Source organism: Trematomus bernacchii, unplaced genomic scaffold (genome assembly GCF_902827165.1).
Source record: "Trematomus bernacchii unplaced genomic scaffold, fTreBer1.1, whole genome shotgun sequence".
Lineage (NCBI taxonomy): Eukaryota > Metazoa > Chordata > Actinopteri > Perciformes > Nototheniidae > Trematomus > Trematomus bernacchii.
The window spans coordinates 407,676-425,007 of NW_022987660.1; the positions used below are offsets into that span (position 1 = coordinate 407,676).

A 17,332-nucleotide genomic window follows, 5' to 3' on the forward strand; every position below is an offset into this window, starting at 1 on the left:
TTTAGAATTTATAACATCCACAATTCTTCGCTAAAACAAAGCAGGGTTTTTTTTGTTCTGGTTAACAGCCACAACAGCTTGCAGCTTGCAGGTTGCAGGTTGCAGGTTGCACCTTGCAGGTTGCAGCTTGCATGTTGCAGGTTGCACCTTGCAGGTTGCACCTTGCAGCTTGCAGCTTGCATGTTGCAGGTTGCACCTTGCAGGTTGCAGGTTGCACCTTGCAGGTTGCAGCTTGCAGGTTGCATGTTGCAGCTTGCAGCTTGCAGGTTGCAGCTTGCAGGTTGCAGCTTGCAGGTTGCAGCTTGCAGGTTGCAGCTTGCAGGTTGCAGCTTGCAGCTTGCAGGTTGCAGCTTGCAGCTTGCAGCTTGCAGCTTGCAGCTTCACCACCCGTAACCGGAAAAGGGGAGGTTTTATCTTTTTTTTTTTACAAAACGAACAGAACGAAGAACACGCACACGCAGAAACACACACACCACGACGACCAACGCAGGAATAGCAAGGTTTTGCTACAGAGGTCCTCTGAAGTCACCAACAGACGGTTATTGTCAGCAAACAGCTGTATCATCATCGTTCGTACTCGGTGTACTGTTGTAAGTCCTTTTGCTCTCCGGTGGATTCCTCGTTTTTAAGCAATATATCCTCCGGTGAAAGAAAAAAAACAAAAAAAAAAAACAACGAGGTCCTTATCACTACTTTATTCCAATGGTAAAAATGTAAACATTTTGCGAGGTTGCCTTGCATGGGGGTACTAATGGGCCTTTCTGAGGGCCCTGTAGTAGAGGGTGTAGTTCACTAAGGCTGCCAGGAGGGGGCGCTGTCAGCGGTGCAAAGACTTCTGGGCCTCCTTCAGCAGAGTGTCAAAGTCCAGTGCATCGTACTTGCTCTTCACGGGGCCCGGGCCTGCCTCGTCTGCAACACACAGAAAACAAAGATATGGTCAAATACAAGGAGTCATAAAGTCCAAGGAGTCAAAGTCTAAGGAGTCAGAGTCAAAGTCTGAGTCAAAGTCTAAGGAGTCAAAGTCCAAGTTGTGTTTTTGATATTTCTAACTTAAAGGTAGGGTAGGTAAGTTTGAGAAACCGGCTCGAGATACACTTTTTGTTATATTCCATGGAATGCTCTTAACATCCCGATAGCAATGAATATCTGAAGTGCTTTGACAAAAAATCCATAAAGAAATATCATCTGTGGAAGCTGTAGTACTGTAAAAAGCACGACCAATCATCTGAGCTGGCCCGGCTAAAATAACTGGATGGCCTACCTGCCTGTCAGCCTTCCATCTGTGCACTAACTTATCTCGTGCCCTCATTGGTCATGTGCGCGTTCGTGTGTGTTGGAGGAGGGGCTCTGTAAGGAAGTGGCAGATTTTCTCCGGCTGTGTATTTTCAAATTCTAGCGATCTCGAGCTGGTTTCTCCAAAATTACCTACCCCACCTTTAAGGCCCAATCGTGGTATTTGCTTAACCAACATCGTAAATATCGCCTTTTAAATCCATGTTTGCATTGGTTGTCAAATGTCCAAGTTGATCAGTTCCAATCAATCTTTCTTGAGTAGAAACTAGAATTTCACACAGGTCCAGTAAACAGGCACGATTCTTGACTTATAGGTATATACATCCAACAATATGTCCTGTTTTCTGAGAAATATAATGGAAGAAAACCCAGTTAAGCTCTAGTTGAAGGAACTCCTAGAACGTCACTAGTTTCCCCCTGAAATGTTGCTCACAAATCCAAATGCAAGTACAAAATCTATCATGTGACAAACAGACCTAATAACTTAGAACAAGACCATTTTACAGCGTGTATTGTTAATGATATATGTCTTATCTACTGTAGATACAGTATATAAAGTATCCATCTACCTATTGCAAACACATGCCGAGTAACAATACCATCAAGCTTTATTTCCACGCTTGTAGTTTGCAGTATAAGTGTCAGGGTGTGTTTATTACCAAGATCTATGTAGCGTTTCCTCGTCAGCCGCTTCAGACCTGCAGGAGCGTTCTGGAACACTGGCTCTCGTTCCCTCCAGTGCTTCTGAACCCCCGCCTGACGGATCTTTATCACCCCACAGCGCTCCCTGCAAACACACACACACACACACACATTAAGATAAAGACAGTTTGCTTTGGAGAGGATGAAAGCGTACGTCCTGGCATCAGTAAAGATGGAGAACGCTCAATGAATCATATGCATCCTTTCATTCAATGGGCATTCAACGCACACATTGAGGGGATAATTGGATTGAAATACAGAGGAAATGAATCCAAATACGTCGCCTATTGGATCCAGTCTGTCCCTGGACTGATGCCTGATTTGTATTTACTACATCAAGTCTATTTCAGCATTTTAAAGGAGGCATAAAAGGAAGAATGTCTGCAAAAAAACAAGACACCATTTCTTTGTTTAAAAGTCATATTTAATGAATGTCTCTGGGGAAACTTGTCCTTTGTTATTGACCCTTTATCAGTGGGCAGAGACAATACAAGTCCCAGGAGAAGTGACTCGGTCAAGGGCAATATCCCTTTCTTTTAAAAGAAGAACGATTGCGACTGATCCTTAAACCAACAGGTTGCCGGATTACTTCTGGGGATTGAGACCGGCATTGCTGATGAGTTGCTTTTTTTTACAGTTCATTTAAAAAGCTTAGTTTTTCAAGCACTCAGTATAGGTAAGGCAGGTATATCAGGAATCCTGAAGTCACATGTAATACCTTTTAAGACCTTTTTTAAGACCCTTTCCATACATTTTAAGACCTCATCGCCACTTGGAGTTCTAACCGGTTACATTGGCGACACATTTTACCTCACATTGACTATATACAGTATTGATTGTCCTTCCTCCTTATCTTCCAACCATTTGGACGCAGACTTGCATTTCCCCATAACGATGTTGTTTAACAACCGGCGTAAACGGACCTTCGCGCGCTATCAAGCAGTGAGCGTGCGATGTCCTGTTCAGATGACGTCAAATCCAACGGGATGCCATAAATAAACTACACAGAATCACACTACACACCTACGCAATGATTACATTCAGGCAGACTGTAGAATACAACCTCTTTGGACAATTCATATACTTATTGAAAACTAGCTACAGAATGTAATACCTTGGAAAATGCCCTTTAATACTTTTTAATAGCCTTAATTTTCGCTAAATTGATTTATCAACTTTTAATACTTTTTAAGACCCCGCGGACACCCTGTATATGTATATAGCACCTTTCAACACAAGGCATTTAAAAGTGCTTTACAGGAGAGGAGACACATTATAAAATGGCCTTTAAAAACAGTCATTAGAAAGCAAAGATAATCAAATAAAAGTTACAGTGCAGTGTGAGATATGAATAGTTCTATAGCCTGGATTGAAAAGGACCTGCAGGTTTCTGGGAGTTTGTTCCAGATGTATGGAGCATAATAACTTAACTCCTCCATGTTTAGTTCTGGTTCTGGGGACAGAAAGCAGACCAGAAGACTTGAGAGTTCTGGATGGTTCATCATTTAGCAGGAGATCAGAATAAACCATTCAGTGCTTTATAAACCAGCAGCAGTATGAAGTCTCTGACAGGAAGCCAGTGTAAAGACCTCAGAACTGGACTGCACTTTCTAAGTGTTAGCAGCGGCGTTCTGAATAACCTGCAGCTTCCTATGTTTTAGTGAGACCTGTAAAGACACCATTGCAGTAGTCCAGTCTGCTGAAGATAAAAGCATGGACACTTTTTTCCAAATGCTGCTGTGACATGTGTCTTTTAATCCTCAATATATTCTCGAGGTGATATAGGTAGGCTGACTTGTTTTGTTATTTGTATGTAGATGTGAAAGAGAAGAGGCCCCAGGAGGGAGCCTTGAGGAACCCCACGTGTCATATTTGTCAACTTATATTAGTAGTCCAGTCTACTGAAGATAAAAGCACTCAGTCCAGTATGAGTTAATAACAATGGGACATCATCATGAGTACCACACTCCCCTCTGACTATAAAGGATGTATTTACAGAAGGAGGAATCAGGATCACACTCACTCGTTGCAGATGATGACTTTGCAGTCCTCTGGTTTTCCGAAAACCTGGAAGCGTTTCCGCAGCACGTTCTGGGTCACGCTGGTTGGCAGGTTGTGGATGTAGAACACCTGGCAGTTGTCCTGGAAACAGGGAAACCATGGCAACAGTCAGGGACATACATTAAAAAATAGGACAACGCAGAGCAGGAGGACAGACGTGGGAAATGATTGCAGGACGGACAACACTGTACTTCCCCTCCCTGCTGCAGCATGCATCTGAATATCAGTTTGCATAAGCATGACCTAAAATCATATTTGCATGCTTTGTGTCGTTTTAAAGTCTTAAGGCTACTGAGGAGCAGAGGTGTACAAGACCTGAGTACTTCTACTTTTACTACAAGTACAAGATCTGAGTACTTCTACTTTTACTACAAGTACAAGATCTGAATACTTCTACTTTTACTCAAGTACAAGATCTGAGTACTTCTACTTTTACTACAAGTACAAGATCTCAGTACTTCTACTTTTACTAAAGTACAAGATCTGAATACTTCTACTTTTACTCAAGTACAAGATCTGAGTACTTCTACTTTTACTAAAGTACAAGATCTGAATACTTCTACTTTTACTCAAGTACAAGATCTGAGTACTTCTACTTTTACTCAAGTACAAGATCTGAGTACTTCTACTTTTACTACAAGTACAAGATCTGAGTACTTCTACTTTTACTCAAGTACAAGATCTGAGTACTTCTACTTTTACTACAAGTACAAGATCTGAGAACTTCTACTTTTACTCAAGTACAAGATCTGAGTACTTCTACTTTTACTACAAGTACAAGATCTGAGTACTTCTACTTTTACTACAAGTACAAGATCTGAGTACTTCTACTTTTACTCAAGTACAAGATCTGAGTACTTCTCCCATTCTGCTGAGGAGTTTGCCTTTATATTTAAGAGTGTGTGAAAGTGTGTGTGTTCTCTGTACCTCGTCAGACTTGGCTTTGTTCCTCTGCTTGTCGTCGGGACAGATCTCCGAGTTCTCACTAAGAAGTGAACGAGAGAGAAAGAGAAGCGTTAGTGAGAAAAGGACAGAAGGTGAAGCTGAAATGTCAGACACGAGGGAACAGGTGAACTGCGGCAAAATCTGACACTTCCTCCCTCTGACTGCAACACTGCAACACCTCTTACTGTTTCATCCCCTCCCTTTGTCTGCCAGGTACAGAAATAATACGAACACTGACCTGATTCTGTGTAAAGTCAACTCACACTGTATCTTACAAGGGCAGAATGAACACTGACCTGATTCACAGTACAGTCTTTGAAACATGCACAAGATGTGGTTAAATAACGATTGGTACACACTGAATGCATCACCTTCACTTCTCTACATGCAGAGATCTGGGCAAAAGAGCAAATCTCAGGTATAACGGAATATTGTTTAAAGTAAAAACCTTCAAAGGCTATGGTTGGTCGTGTTGCTGCAATGCTATGTTTTCCTGATCAGCGTTTGATGCTTTGACTTGTGGCGCATTTACAACCAAAGATGTCTGCATGTAGAGTAAAGCCTTTGTTTACTCTTGTCTCTATGATTTGGTGCGTCGATATTTAGCATAAGACGTAGAGTTCAATCCATTCTGCAAACACACTGTTCTTCTAACTGGCCTTTGTTCACAGCTACAGACAGATTGTAGACCTTGTGTTGTGAGCAGTTGGCTTCCCATATGTGCCACAATATGCCAAGACAATTACACAAGAGTGGTACTTGGATTAGAGTGTATCAAATGCCTGTCCCCTGGTCTGGAAGTCAATGGTTTTCTGAATGTGTTTTTGGTTGTTAGCCTGTCTGTGGTTAATACAAGCTGAAGAGATTTTCATCTTTTGTTCTACGACATAAAATAGGTCAGTAAATACCCCACTGGTGAATTTACAAGTGTCTATGAGAGACCTGCCTCTCTCAGTTTGATATCTTCTTGACCCCTCCCTCCTCTTCCTCCATGGTACAAGTGTTTGTCCACAGCTTTAAAGTCAAAACTGCTCAACCAGTTGGAAATCTGCTCAACTGTTGTAGGTCTGTGAGAGACTCTATGAATCAGCTGACCGTATCAACATCATCTCTAACTCCGACCAGGTCCTGAACAGAGAATATGAATCTTTATCAAATCAGAGGAACAGGGTCCCACTTGATTGACTGAAGCACTCCTTTGTGCACGAGTTAATCCTCAAATTAAATACAGAGTTGCAGCTGAAACTGAGCATGTTTTCTCTTCAGTGATCGTCATGTTACGGTAAATGTCTGTTCCTTGTATCGTGTCTTAATATGTGTCCTTGTTGAAGCTGTTGTGATGCAAGAAACATGTTGATCTGACAATAAAGCATTTTATCGTGTTCTGTCTCACCTGGAGTCTGTCTTGCTGGCGGGGGAGTCGGGACACAGGTGCATTGTGGGTGATGGCGAGCGAGACGCAGACGATCTCTCCGCCTCCTCCTCGGACACCGGCGGCGTAGCGGTCGCCGACTGGCAGTGAGAGGGCGGCGGCAACGAAGAAATCACCAACTTCCTCGTCGTTTTGGTCGTGGTGGTCGTGATCTGCTGCTCCAGCAATTCTGCTATCTGTGACACCACCATCACTTCCTCTCTCTCCCTCTCTCTCTCCCTCGACCCCTGATCGTCTACATTTTTCGGTGCTTTGCTACCATCCATTCCCCCACTTTGCGCCTGTAAAATGGCGCCCAACATGTCGGCGCTGCGTTTCCTGCTCTCCCCGAGGCTCAGCGCGCAGTAGTCGTGATCTCCGAAGGTCCGGTAGGATTCGTTGGCGCCCGCCTGACCCATGCGCCGCAACTGGGCGTAAAGCTCCGTTTGTTCCGGAAGCTTCCGTGGAGGGTGAGCGCGAGAAAGCCAGGACGAGGAAGCCTTCGTGGAAACGCCGACAACATCACTGGGTTTTCCTGCCTCTGAAGGTTTGAAGAGCTCATCCTCCACTGGTTTGTGAGGCGGGGTGGTGGGAGGGGTGAGACCTGAGGAGGGAGGAGGGGGTACAACATGAGTCAAATGATCATATAATCATTTCAAACAAACTGCATCCTGACAAGAAACAGTCCTGCACATAAACCCCTTCTAACTCCTAAATGTGTATGAGTTTTCATGCCCTTCATCCCTTCATCTTTTTCTCTTCATCCCTTGTTCCCTACATCCCCGGTGTTCATACCCGGCATCTTGTTAGGTCTAATCCCAAACTAAAACAGATGTAATCCCACTCTCCCCTGGCTCTTATGAGGACATGTCTAGAGCTGTAACCTGTTGCCATCATCCAAACAAACCCTTATTAAACATGATCTGTGTTTACGATATGATAGGATATACTTTATTGTCCCCTTAAGGAGATTTGTTTACCTGCCGTCCCGCACAGATCCACTCCCAGCGTCTGCTCGAAAGGCTTGCTGCTGTACTGGGACTCTCTGGTGGAAACACAGAAAGAGGCGTTACATTAAAGAGTGCTTTGTCATGTTGGAGTCTGTTGTGTTTTTCAATCATCCGAGTCAAAAGGAACCCAATAACAGAGAGCTCTTCTTCCCCATGACACACAAATAGCTCCAGCTGATGCCTGCTGAATTTGAATGATGTTTCTCTCGGTAAAGGTTTCTTATCACAACAGCCACATGTCCTCCCCTATTCTTCTGCTGCTGCTTTCTATTCCTGGCTGTCTGCTTCTGTTGCTCCAGTCGCCATGAATGGCAGCATGGAGTGGATTGGCTTCAGGCGGGTTATTACTGAAACTCCTCAGAGAACAGGAGAGTCAAATATATAAAAAACCAAACAAACACAACTCTTTCTTTTTTCGGTGAACGCTTCAGAAGACAGGCTCATTTAGAAGATGGACGGACGCCAGGGGTTTGTGGAGGGAAGCACTCAGCCTGGTTGGAGGAGATCCAGGCCGGAGGGGAGGGGGTTGATCTTTAAAAGTAAGAGCAGTCTGTCTGGCACAGATTAAAAATCAGAGCCAGGCAGAGGTCCCCGTTCATTAGGGATCTTTGGAAATGGAATTTGGGCCCATTTGATCTGGTTTTATGAGATTAAACATGACATGGATGCAAACCAGGATTTATGAAGGTTCACTACTACTTTGTTCATATTTTAGCCCCTCACGTCTTTGCAGGTGACTTTTCATTCCTTCATCCCTTCATCCCTTCATTCCTACACCCCTACATCTTCATCCCTTCATTCCTACATCCCTACATCTTCATCCCTACATCCCTTCATTCCTACATTTTCATTCCTACATCTTCATTCCTTCATCCCTACATCTTCATCCCTACATTCCTTCATTCCTACATTCCTTCATCCCTACATCTTCATCCCTTCATCTTCATCCCTTCATCCCTTCATCTTCATCCCTACATTCCTTCATCCCGACATCTTCATCCCTACATTCCTTCATCCCTACATCTTCATCCCTACATCTTCATCCCTACATCTTCATCCCTACATCTTCATCCCTACATTCCTTCATTCCTACATTCCTACATTCCTTCATTCCTACATTCCTTCATCCCTTCATCCCTACATCTTCATCCCTACATTCCTTCATCCCGACATCTTCATCCCTACATTCCTTCATCCCGACATCTTCATCCCTACATCTTCATCCTACATTCCTTCATCCCGACATCTTCATCCCTACATCTTCATCCCTTCATCCCTACATCTTCATCCCTACATTCCTTCATCCCTTCATCCCTACATCTTCATCCCTACATCTTCATCCCTACATTCCTTCATCCCTTCATCCCTACATCTTCATCCCTACATTCCTTCATCCCGACATCTTCATCCCTACATCTTCATCCCTACATTCCTTCATCCCGACATCTTCATCCCTACATTCCTTCATCCCTACATCTTCATCCCTACATCTTCATCCCTACATTCCTTCATTCCTACATCCTTCATCTTCATCCCTACATTCCTTCATCCCGACATCTTCATCCCTACATTCCTTCATCCCTACATCTTCATCCCTACATCTTCATCCCTACATTCCTACATTCCTTCATCCCTTCATCCCTTCATCCCTTCATCTTCATCCCTACATTCCTTCATCCCTTCATCCCTTCATCTTCATCCCTACATTCCTTCATCCCGACATCCCTTCATCCCTTCATCCCTTCATCTTCATCCCTACATTCCTTCATCCCGACATCTTCATCCCTACATCTTCATCCCTACATCTTCATCCCTACATCTTCATCCCTTCATTCCTTCATCCCTACATCTTCATCCCTACATTCCTTCATCCCTTCATCTTCATCCCTACATTCCTTCATCCCGACATCCCTTCATCCCTTCATCCCTTCATCTTCATCCCTACATTCCTTCATCCCGACATCTTCATCCCTACATCTTCATCCCTACATCTTCATCCCTACATCTTCATCCCTTCATTCCTTCATCCCTACATCTTCATCCCTACATCTTCATCCCTTCATCCCTTCATCCCTTCATCTTCATCCCTACATTCCTTCATCCCGACATCTTCATCCCTACATCTTCATCCCGACATCTTCATCCCTACATCTTCATCCCTACATCTTCATCCCTACATTCCTTCATCCCTACATCTTCATCCCTACATCTTCATCCTTCATTCCTTCATCCCTACATCTTCATCCCTACATCTTCATCCCTTCATTCCTTCATCTTCATCCCTACATTCCTTCATCCCTTCATCCCTTCATCTTCATCCCTACATTCCTTCATCCCGACATCTTCATCCCTACATCTTCATCCCGACATCTTCATCCCTACATCTTCATCCCTACATCTTCATCCCTTCATTCCTTCATCCCTACATCTTCATCCCTTCATCCCTTCATCTTCATCCCTACATCTTCATTCCTTCATTCCTTCATCCCTACATTCCTTCATCCCTTCATCCCTACATCTTCATCCCTACATCTTCATCCCTACATCTTCATCCCTTCATTCCTTCATCCCTACATCTTCATCCCTACATCTTCATCCCTTCATTCCTTCATCCCTACATCTTCATTCCTTCATTCCTTCATCCCTACATCTTCATCCCTTCATCTCTTCATCCCTACATCTTCATCCCTACATCTTCATCCCTTCATCCCTTAATCCCTTCCTCCCTTCATCCCTCCCTTCTCTTATCCTTCATCCTTAATCCCTTCATCCCTCCCTTCCTCCCTTCCTTCTCTTATCCTTCATCCCTACATCCTTTCATCCCTTAATCCCTTCATCCTTTCCTCCCTTCATCCCTCCCTTCTCTTATCCTTAATCCCTTCATCCTTACATCCTTTCATCCCTCCCTCCTATCTACTTGTCTCCTCATCCATGTGTCTCCAACCTGTGCATACATATTCAAAGTGTGACTAAGAACTATCTGTGGTGCTGCAATCAGCCCGAGTGTGAAAGTGCCAGAATCTACTTTGAAGAAGATGCTCTATGAAGAGACTGAAGGCTCTGACACTGCATCGATGCTTTCCTCATGCAGAAGAAGGGATGGTTCGATCTAAACTGCGTTGGAAAAACAATAAAGCTGACCCGTCTGCAGCAAACAGAGGTTTTAAGATCCACAGCCGATCCGTCAAACTTTGCTAAATGTGTTCATCAGCGTCGTGTTATCTGTCTTAGTTTCAAAGGTTTTTTCCTCCCTGCCAACAACAAATCCTCCCGGACTAAACAACTCAATACTTGGAAGTGTATGAGTTATGGAGCGCTGCCACATCGTGAAGCACTAGATCATATCATTGATACAACAAAACAAGTGGGATCGAACCAATTAGAGGGGGAATCTTTGAGATGACAGCAGAGGAAATGAACGCCGTGGTTTGCTGCTTAATGGAAGCTGCCTCTCGATCAGCAATCATCAATAAACCATTTGCATGAAGTCCAATGCATTTCCTCAGCAATGTGGATCAGTAGCTTCCAGTGAATCCATTTGGAGTTTACATCACACTCTTTATCAGAAATCTACCTGGAAAAAGGTATCTCATCTGATCTGATCTGATCTGATCTGATCTGATCTGATCTGATCTGATCTGATCTGATCTGATCTCATCTCATCTGATCTCATCTCATCTCATCTGATCTGATCTGATCTGATCTGTTCTCATCTGATCTGATCTGATCTCATCTCATCTGATCTCATCTCATCTGATCTCATCTCATCTGATCTGATCTGATCTGTTCTCATCTGATCTGATCTGATCTCATCTCATCTGATCTCATCTGATCTCATCTCATCTTCACATAGAGAGACTCACCCTGTGTTCTTGGAGTTGAGAGGCAGACAGAGGCAGGCTCGTTTCTCTGCAAGCACATGAAAAATACAGTTATAAACATAACTTGACAACATGCACCCCAGCATATGTGTGTGTGTGTGTGTGTGTGTGTGTGTGTGTGTGTGTGTGTGTGTGTGTGTGTGTGTGTGTGTGTGTGTGTGTGTGTGTGTGTGTGTGTGTGTGTGTGTGTGTGTGTGTGTGCGTGTGTGTGTGTGTGTGTATTAAACCTCACCGTTGTGGCAGCAGTGTTTGTTCTCTAGTTCTCCGGCCATCAGCTTTTCGGTCGTCGTCGTCGTCGTCGCTCCTCCTGTTTGTGTTTTGACTCCCGCTCTCGCCTCCTCCCATTCTTCCCTTTCCTTCCCCCCCATGACTCCTTCCCTCTCCTTTCCTGGCCGAAGCCTCTTGCCGAAGCGACTCGGGAAAGAGGCGAGTCGACGGGAGCGACGAACCGAAAAAGAGCCGCCGTCCTCCGCAAAATCTGCAAAATCCACAAAATCCACGTCCGGGCTCGGAGGCCGCCTCTGGGAGTCTTTACGGAGCTCCAGCTTGTTTATAGCGGAGGAGGTGGAGGGGGGGGAGGAAGATTTATTTGGGTGTGAGACTCTGCTGGGGGAGTGAACGTAGGGGGGGGTATGCAGTCCGTAAGGCTTGCTCACGTCGTACGAGCTGCTTTGCTGCAGGAGGTCTCGGAGGAGAGAGTTGGCCTTCATCTCCCGCCGCCTGAAGGACAAGAAACAGAATAAGAATCAGATTAAGAATTATTATTATTCATGGTTTATTTGGCAGGGACAATGCACAGTAATGAACACTTAAAACATTCAAATGTGTCAAGCGTAACAGTGCCAGATTTAGCTTTGAGCTCATTTCCCTCCGCAGTCCCTCGAATAAGTTGTTACAGTAAGATATTGCGAATGGACAATGTTGGTGTGGCTTTTGAGGTATATTGAGGAAGTGGTATCAAATTCTGACATTATTAGGGTCCAAAATTGCAGTTTTGAGTCCTCTAAAACTTTAAAACGACCGTAAATGCAGCAAAATCAGTCCACCAGGAGTACAACTATGGCAACTTTCAGGAGCAGAATAAGAAACAGAATCCGGATCAGAATTCCTTCATTCGTCCCACAGAGCGGACATTACGTTGCTACAGTAAAAATATCGAGAACGGACAATGTTGGTGTGGTTGTTGAGGTATGTTGAGGATGTGCTGACATTTTCAGGGTCCACAATTGCAGTTTTGAGTCAAAAACGACCCAAGATTCAGCAAAATCAGCCCAACAGGAGTACGAATATGGCCAACTCCAATTCCTGGTTAAAACTGTCATATTTGATCCTGAAAATGTCAGAAATGGACTCAGCATCCTCAATAACCTCCAAAACCAAAACTATTGTCTGCAAATGCAATTAATGCTAATTGTGCAATGTGCAGGTTAGCATCCAGAAGAGTCTTTGTGCTGGAGACCTATACATTTCTAACATAACACTTCTTCTCAACATCTCCGGGTTCACAACTCAATGACAGATTTTTGTTTGATTTGACTAACCTTGCAAAGGGCATCCTGCGGGGGGCGCTGTTGCTCCCAGTGCCCGGCGCGGACACCAGTACCACCCTGCTGTGGGCGTTAGTGGTGGGGCGAGGGGCCTCGTTTCGGGCCCTCGGCCTCGGCGCCTCCTTCCTTTGATCCCAGCCCTGCTGCTTGCGGATGGGCAGGCAGTAGGTGTGCATGTAGGTGATCAGATCCACCACCGAGCGCAGCTCCTTCTCTGAGCTGAACTGAGACTTTGGAGGAAGAACAGCGACGACTCCTCCCTCCACTTCGCTGCTGGAAGACTCCTCCTCTTCATCTTCACCCTCCTCATCTGACTCACTGTCCTCTTCGTCCTCTTCCTCCTCCTCTTCCTCCTTGTCCTCCTCAGTGTCTCGAGCGGTGGTCAGGTGTTTGTGCAGCTCGGTGCAGAGACGACCGGACGGACGGACGGCGCGCGGCTTCCTGTCCGGACGGAGGTCACACTGAAGGGTGGAGACACAGCGTGAGACGTTATATTCAAACGGTTTGATCATCAGAGGAACAGCTCTTTCATTCTCATGGACTCAAAACACTCCATAAATATATCCCTCATGTGCTTCATCAGTAGAGTCCAGGCTGAAGGAACAAGTCTAAAAGACTTGAAAGAAGCTAAACCACAAAGGTTGGGGCTTGTTTCTGCAAACATCTTACAAGGAGTTGATAAACAAATGTTTAAAGGGAACAGCAGAAGAAGACAGACAGGAAGTAAACACTAAAGGGAACAGCAGAAGAAGACAGAGAGGAAGTAAACACTAAAGGGAACAGCAGAAGAAGACAGACAGGAAGTAAACACTAAAGGGAACAGCAGAAGAAGACGGAGAGGAAGTAAACACTAAAGGGAACAGCAGAAGAAGACAGACAGGAAGTAAACACTAAAGGGAACAGCAGAAGAAGACAGAGAGGAAGTAAACACTAAAGGGAACAGCAGAAGAAGACAGACAGGAAGTAAACACTAAAGGGAACAGCAGAAGAAGACAGAGAGGAAGTAAACACTAAAGGGAACAGCAGAAGAAGACAGACAGGAAGTAAACACTAAAGGGAACAGCAGAAGAAGACAGACAGGAAGTAAACACTAAAGGGAACAGCAGAAGAAGACAGAGAGGAAGTAAACACTAAAGGGAACAGCAGAAGAAGACAGACAGGAAGTAAACACTAAAGGGAACAGCAGAAGAAGACAGAGAGGAAGTAAACACTAAAGGGAACAGCAGAAGAAGACAGAGAGGAAGTAAACACTAAAGGGAACAGCAGAAGAAGACAGACAGGAAGTAAACACTAAAGGGAACAGCAGAAGAAGACAGAGAGGAAGCAATTATCAAAACCTTTTTTTGCTTTCTTTTACTAAATACATTAGCACCGTTAAAGCGTTGGTTATCCTGAGACAATTTATGATGAAGAAATATGTACACATTTCCCACAAGAACAAACGTATTAAAACATGTCTTGACTGATTGCTGCTAATGACATTTACTAAATTCATTCAATCTGATGAGATGTTGAAGGGTCGAGGAATCACTTCTATACTTTTAGTAGTTGTAATCGTTGAGGGATGATTACTCTCTCTTATCACTTTCATTGGTGCTTATATTGGTAGAGAGAGGAAGTAAGTAAACAGGTGTTCTTGTCTCACCTTGGCCAGAGGTTTGACCGTCCTCAGGCTGCGGCTGCTGTATCGACTGCCGTTGACTTTCTGTGAATCGATTCCTGCGGGAACGTTGGGAGGCGTCAGCAGCAGCTTTTTCAGCTAGAGAGGAAGAGGAGGGGGAAATAAACACATCCTTTACTCAAGTAGAAGTACAGATACTCGTGTTTAAAAATACTCTGGTGAAAGTAGAAGTACTGACTAAACTTCTTTACTCAAGTAAAAGTAAAGAGGGCTTTGAAATGTACTTCAGTAAAAAGTACCCATAACTAGCAGCTGTTTTAAAGAGTACCTGACCTCCCTTTATATTAATAGAACAATAATGTCATTGTTAGCTAATGAATGTTTCCATGCTGAACAACGGCAACATGACAACGTTTTCATTGGTCCCTCTTCTTTAGAGAAGACCAGGAAATGATGGATACACGGATCGTGTTCAAATCAATAGGCACGCAATGACTCTAAATAATAATGATCACGCCACCAAACACACATTCAAACTAAAGGAACCAGCCTGTTTGGAAAATGTGAGAAGTAGAAAGTACAGGTATTTGTGTTCAACATGTGAGAAGTAGAAAGTACAGGTATTTGTGTTCAACATGTAAGAAGTAGAAAGTACAGGTATTTGAGTTCAACATGTAAGAAGTAGAAAGTACAGGTATTTGTGTTCAACATGTAAGAAGTAGAAAGTACAGGTATTTGTGTTCAAAATGTAAGAAGTAGAAAGTACAGGTATTTGTGTTCAACATGTAAGAAGTAGAAAGTACAGGTATTTGTGTTCAACATGTAAGAAGTAGAAAGTACAGGTATTTGTGTTCAACATGTAAGAAGTAGAAAGTACAGGTATTTGAGTTCAACATGTAAGAAGTAGAAAGTACAGGTATTTGGGTTCAACATGTAAGAAGTAGAAAGTTCAGGTATTTGTGTTCAAAATGTAAGAAGTAGAAAGTTCAGGTATTTGTGTTCAACATGTAAGAAGTAGAAAGTACAGGTATTTGTGTTCAAAATGTAAGAAGTAGAAAGTACAGGTATTTGTGTTCAACATGTAAGAAGTAGAAAGTACAGGTATTTGTGTTCAACATGTAAGAAGTAGAAAGTACAGGTATTTGTGTTCAAAATGTAAGAAGTAGAAAGTACAGGTATTTGTGTTCAAAATGTAAGAAGTAGAAAGTACAGGTATTTGTGTTCAACATGTAAGAAGTAGAAAGTACAGGTATTTGTGTTCAACATGTAAGAAGTAGAAAGTTCAGGTATTTGTGTTCAACATGTAAGAAGTAGAAAGTACAGGTATTTGTGTTCAAAATGTAAGAAGTAGAAAGTACAGGTATTTGTGTTCAACATGTAAGAAGTAGAAAGTACAGGTATTTGTGTTCAACATGTAAGAAGTAGAAAGTTCAGGTATTTGTGTTCAACATGTGAGAAGTAGAAAGTACAGGTATTTGTGTTCAACATGTAAGAAGTAGAAAGTACAGGTATTTGGGTTCAAAATGTAAGAAGTAGAAAGTACAGGTATTTGTGTTCAAAATGTAAGAAGTCAAAGTAAAAAGTCTTCAGGAAAATAAGTAGTGGAGTAAAGTACTGACACCAGAGAATTGATCTTAAGGCTCAAATGCAACCTTTTTCTTAAGGTTTTTTTAAAGATATGACCAAAAGATTCACTTAAATGAATCCCTGTTTTGTGGTAAAGACTAACAAGGTTTTTTTTAATGTTTCCACGTGGGATAAAAAGTCGGATCTCGTCCAAACTCCATTCTCTAATCTCCGAGCTGTCGGACGTTAACTCCTCACAGATGGATGTCTTTTCGGGGGAATAATGTGAGCAGAGGTCTCGGGGTTACAGTCCTGTACATTCATCACTTCAGTAAAGCCGACAGCTACACGGCACATCCACGAGTCCCATTAAAGAGCCATTTCTATCGCTGTAATAACACAATATGACTTCTGCCCCTCCATGTTTCCATCAATCCCTCCTGGTGTCTTGTCATCAACTCTTTTCCATCTCTGATTACCTCCATCTTCTCCTCGACTGTAATCCTTTCCCCGTCTTACGGCTCATTTTTCCTACTTTCCATTTCCCATTTCCATCCTTTTGCTCCATCTATGATCTTTTACAACCACCACTGAAAACACAAGTTGATTTAAAATAGGATGCGAAATTAAACTGTATTATCTGTACCTGGACTCGGATGAATTTATTATTTTAAACCGAGTTTTATCCTTAATTTTTCATTTGGATTTTCATTGATTTGGTATTGTATGTTATGTTTGCCCTGGAAATGTGTGTATATATACATTATGTGTACATTTAAATGCGTGTGTACTTATGTATGTATTGTATGTGTATGTATATATAGAATTGTGTTTATGTATGTGTGTATTTTATATACATACACACATGGAAACCTACCAACGTTTGCAGTTGAAATCCCGTAATATGTCAAAAAATTCCAAACCGAATGACTATCTTCGATACAATCCTTCCCTAGTGTTTGATTGTCTGATTCATTAACCGTCTGTTTTAATATTGAATTGTTTAAAAAAAAATCCGCTTTATCTACACCTGTGATCCTTTCCATCCCTCCATTCATCCACTTCTTCTTCTCAGATCAAACAGGAAGCAGGAATCAGAACAAACCCCCTCCTCATAATTACTTCCAAAGGGTTTTTCAAATTAACATAACGCTCCTGATCCTCCCACTATCCTTTCATTGTTATTCATCCATTCAGTCCCAGCGTCATGACGGGGATATCAGCTGATAGAAGATCAGCTTAGGGAGAAAAGCCCCCGCTAATCTGTGCAGCTCGCAGAGAACACGCCGGTGTAG

At 43.1% G+C, this 17,332-nt stretch overlaps 1 protein-coding gene across 2 annotated transcripts in view; it reads right to left on the reverse strand.

Annotated features, from left to right (window-relative positions):
• Positions 1-680: 680 nt before the first annotated feature.
• The window catches only part of ppargc1b (peroxisome proliferator-activated receptor gamma, coactivator 1 beta), a 73,844-nt gene continuing 57,192 nt past the window's right edge, over positions 681-17,332 (reverse strand). For both annotated transcript variants that reach the window (XM_034135416.1, XM_034135415.1), the window contains exons 4-13: positions 14,496-14,609; positions 12,845-13,311; positions 11,536-12,023; positions 11,286-11,331; positions 7,393-7,457; positions 6,395-7,016; positions 4,984-5,041; positions 4,019-4,137; positions 1,953-2,080; positions 681-909 (exon numbers count right to left, since the gene is read on the reverse strand). In XM_034135416.1, coding sequence (XP_033991307.1) covers positions 818-909; positions 1,953-2,080; positions 4,019-4,137; positions 4,984-5,041; positions 6,395-7,016; positions 7,393-7,457; positions 11,286-11,331; positions 11,536-12,023; positions 12,845-13,311; positions 14,496-14,609 — 2,199 coding nt within the window. In that variant the 3' untranslated portion in view covers positions 681-817. The remainder of the gene's footprint in view (positions 910-1,952; positions 2,081-4,018; positions 4,138-4,983; positions 5,042-6,394; positions 7,017-7,392; positions 7,458-11,285; positions 11,332-11,535; positions 12,024-12,844; positions 13,312-14,495; positions 14,610-17,332) is intronic.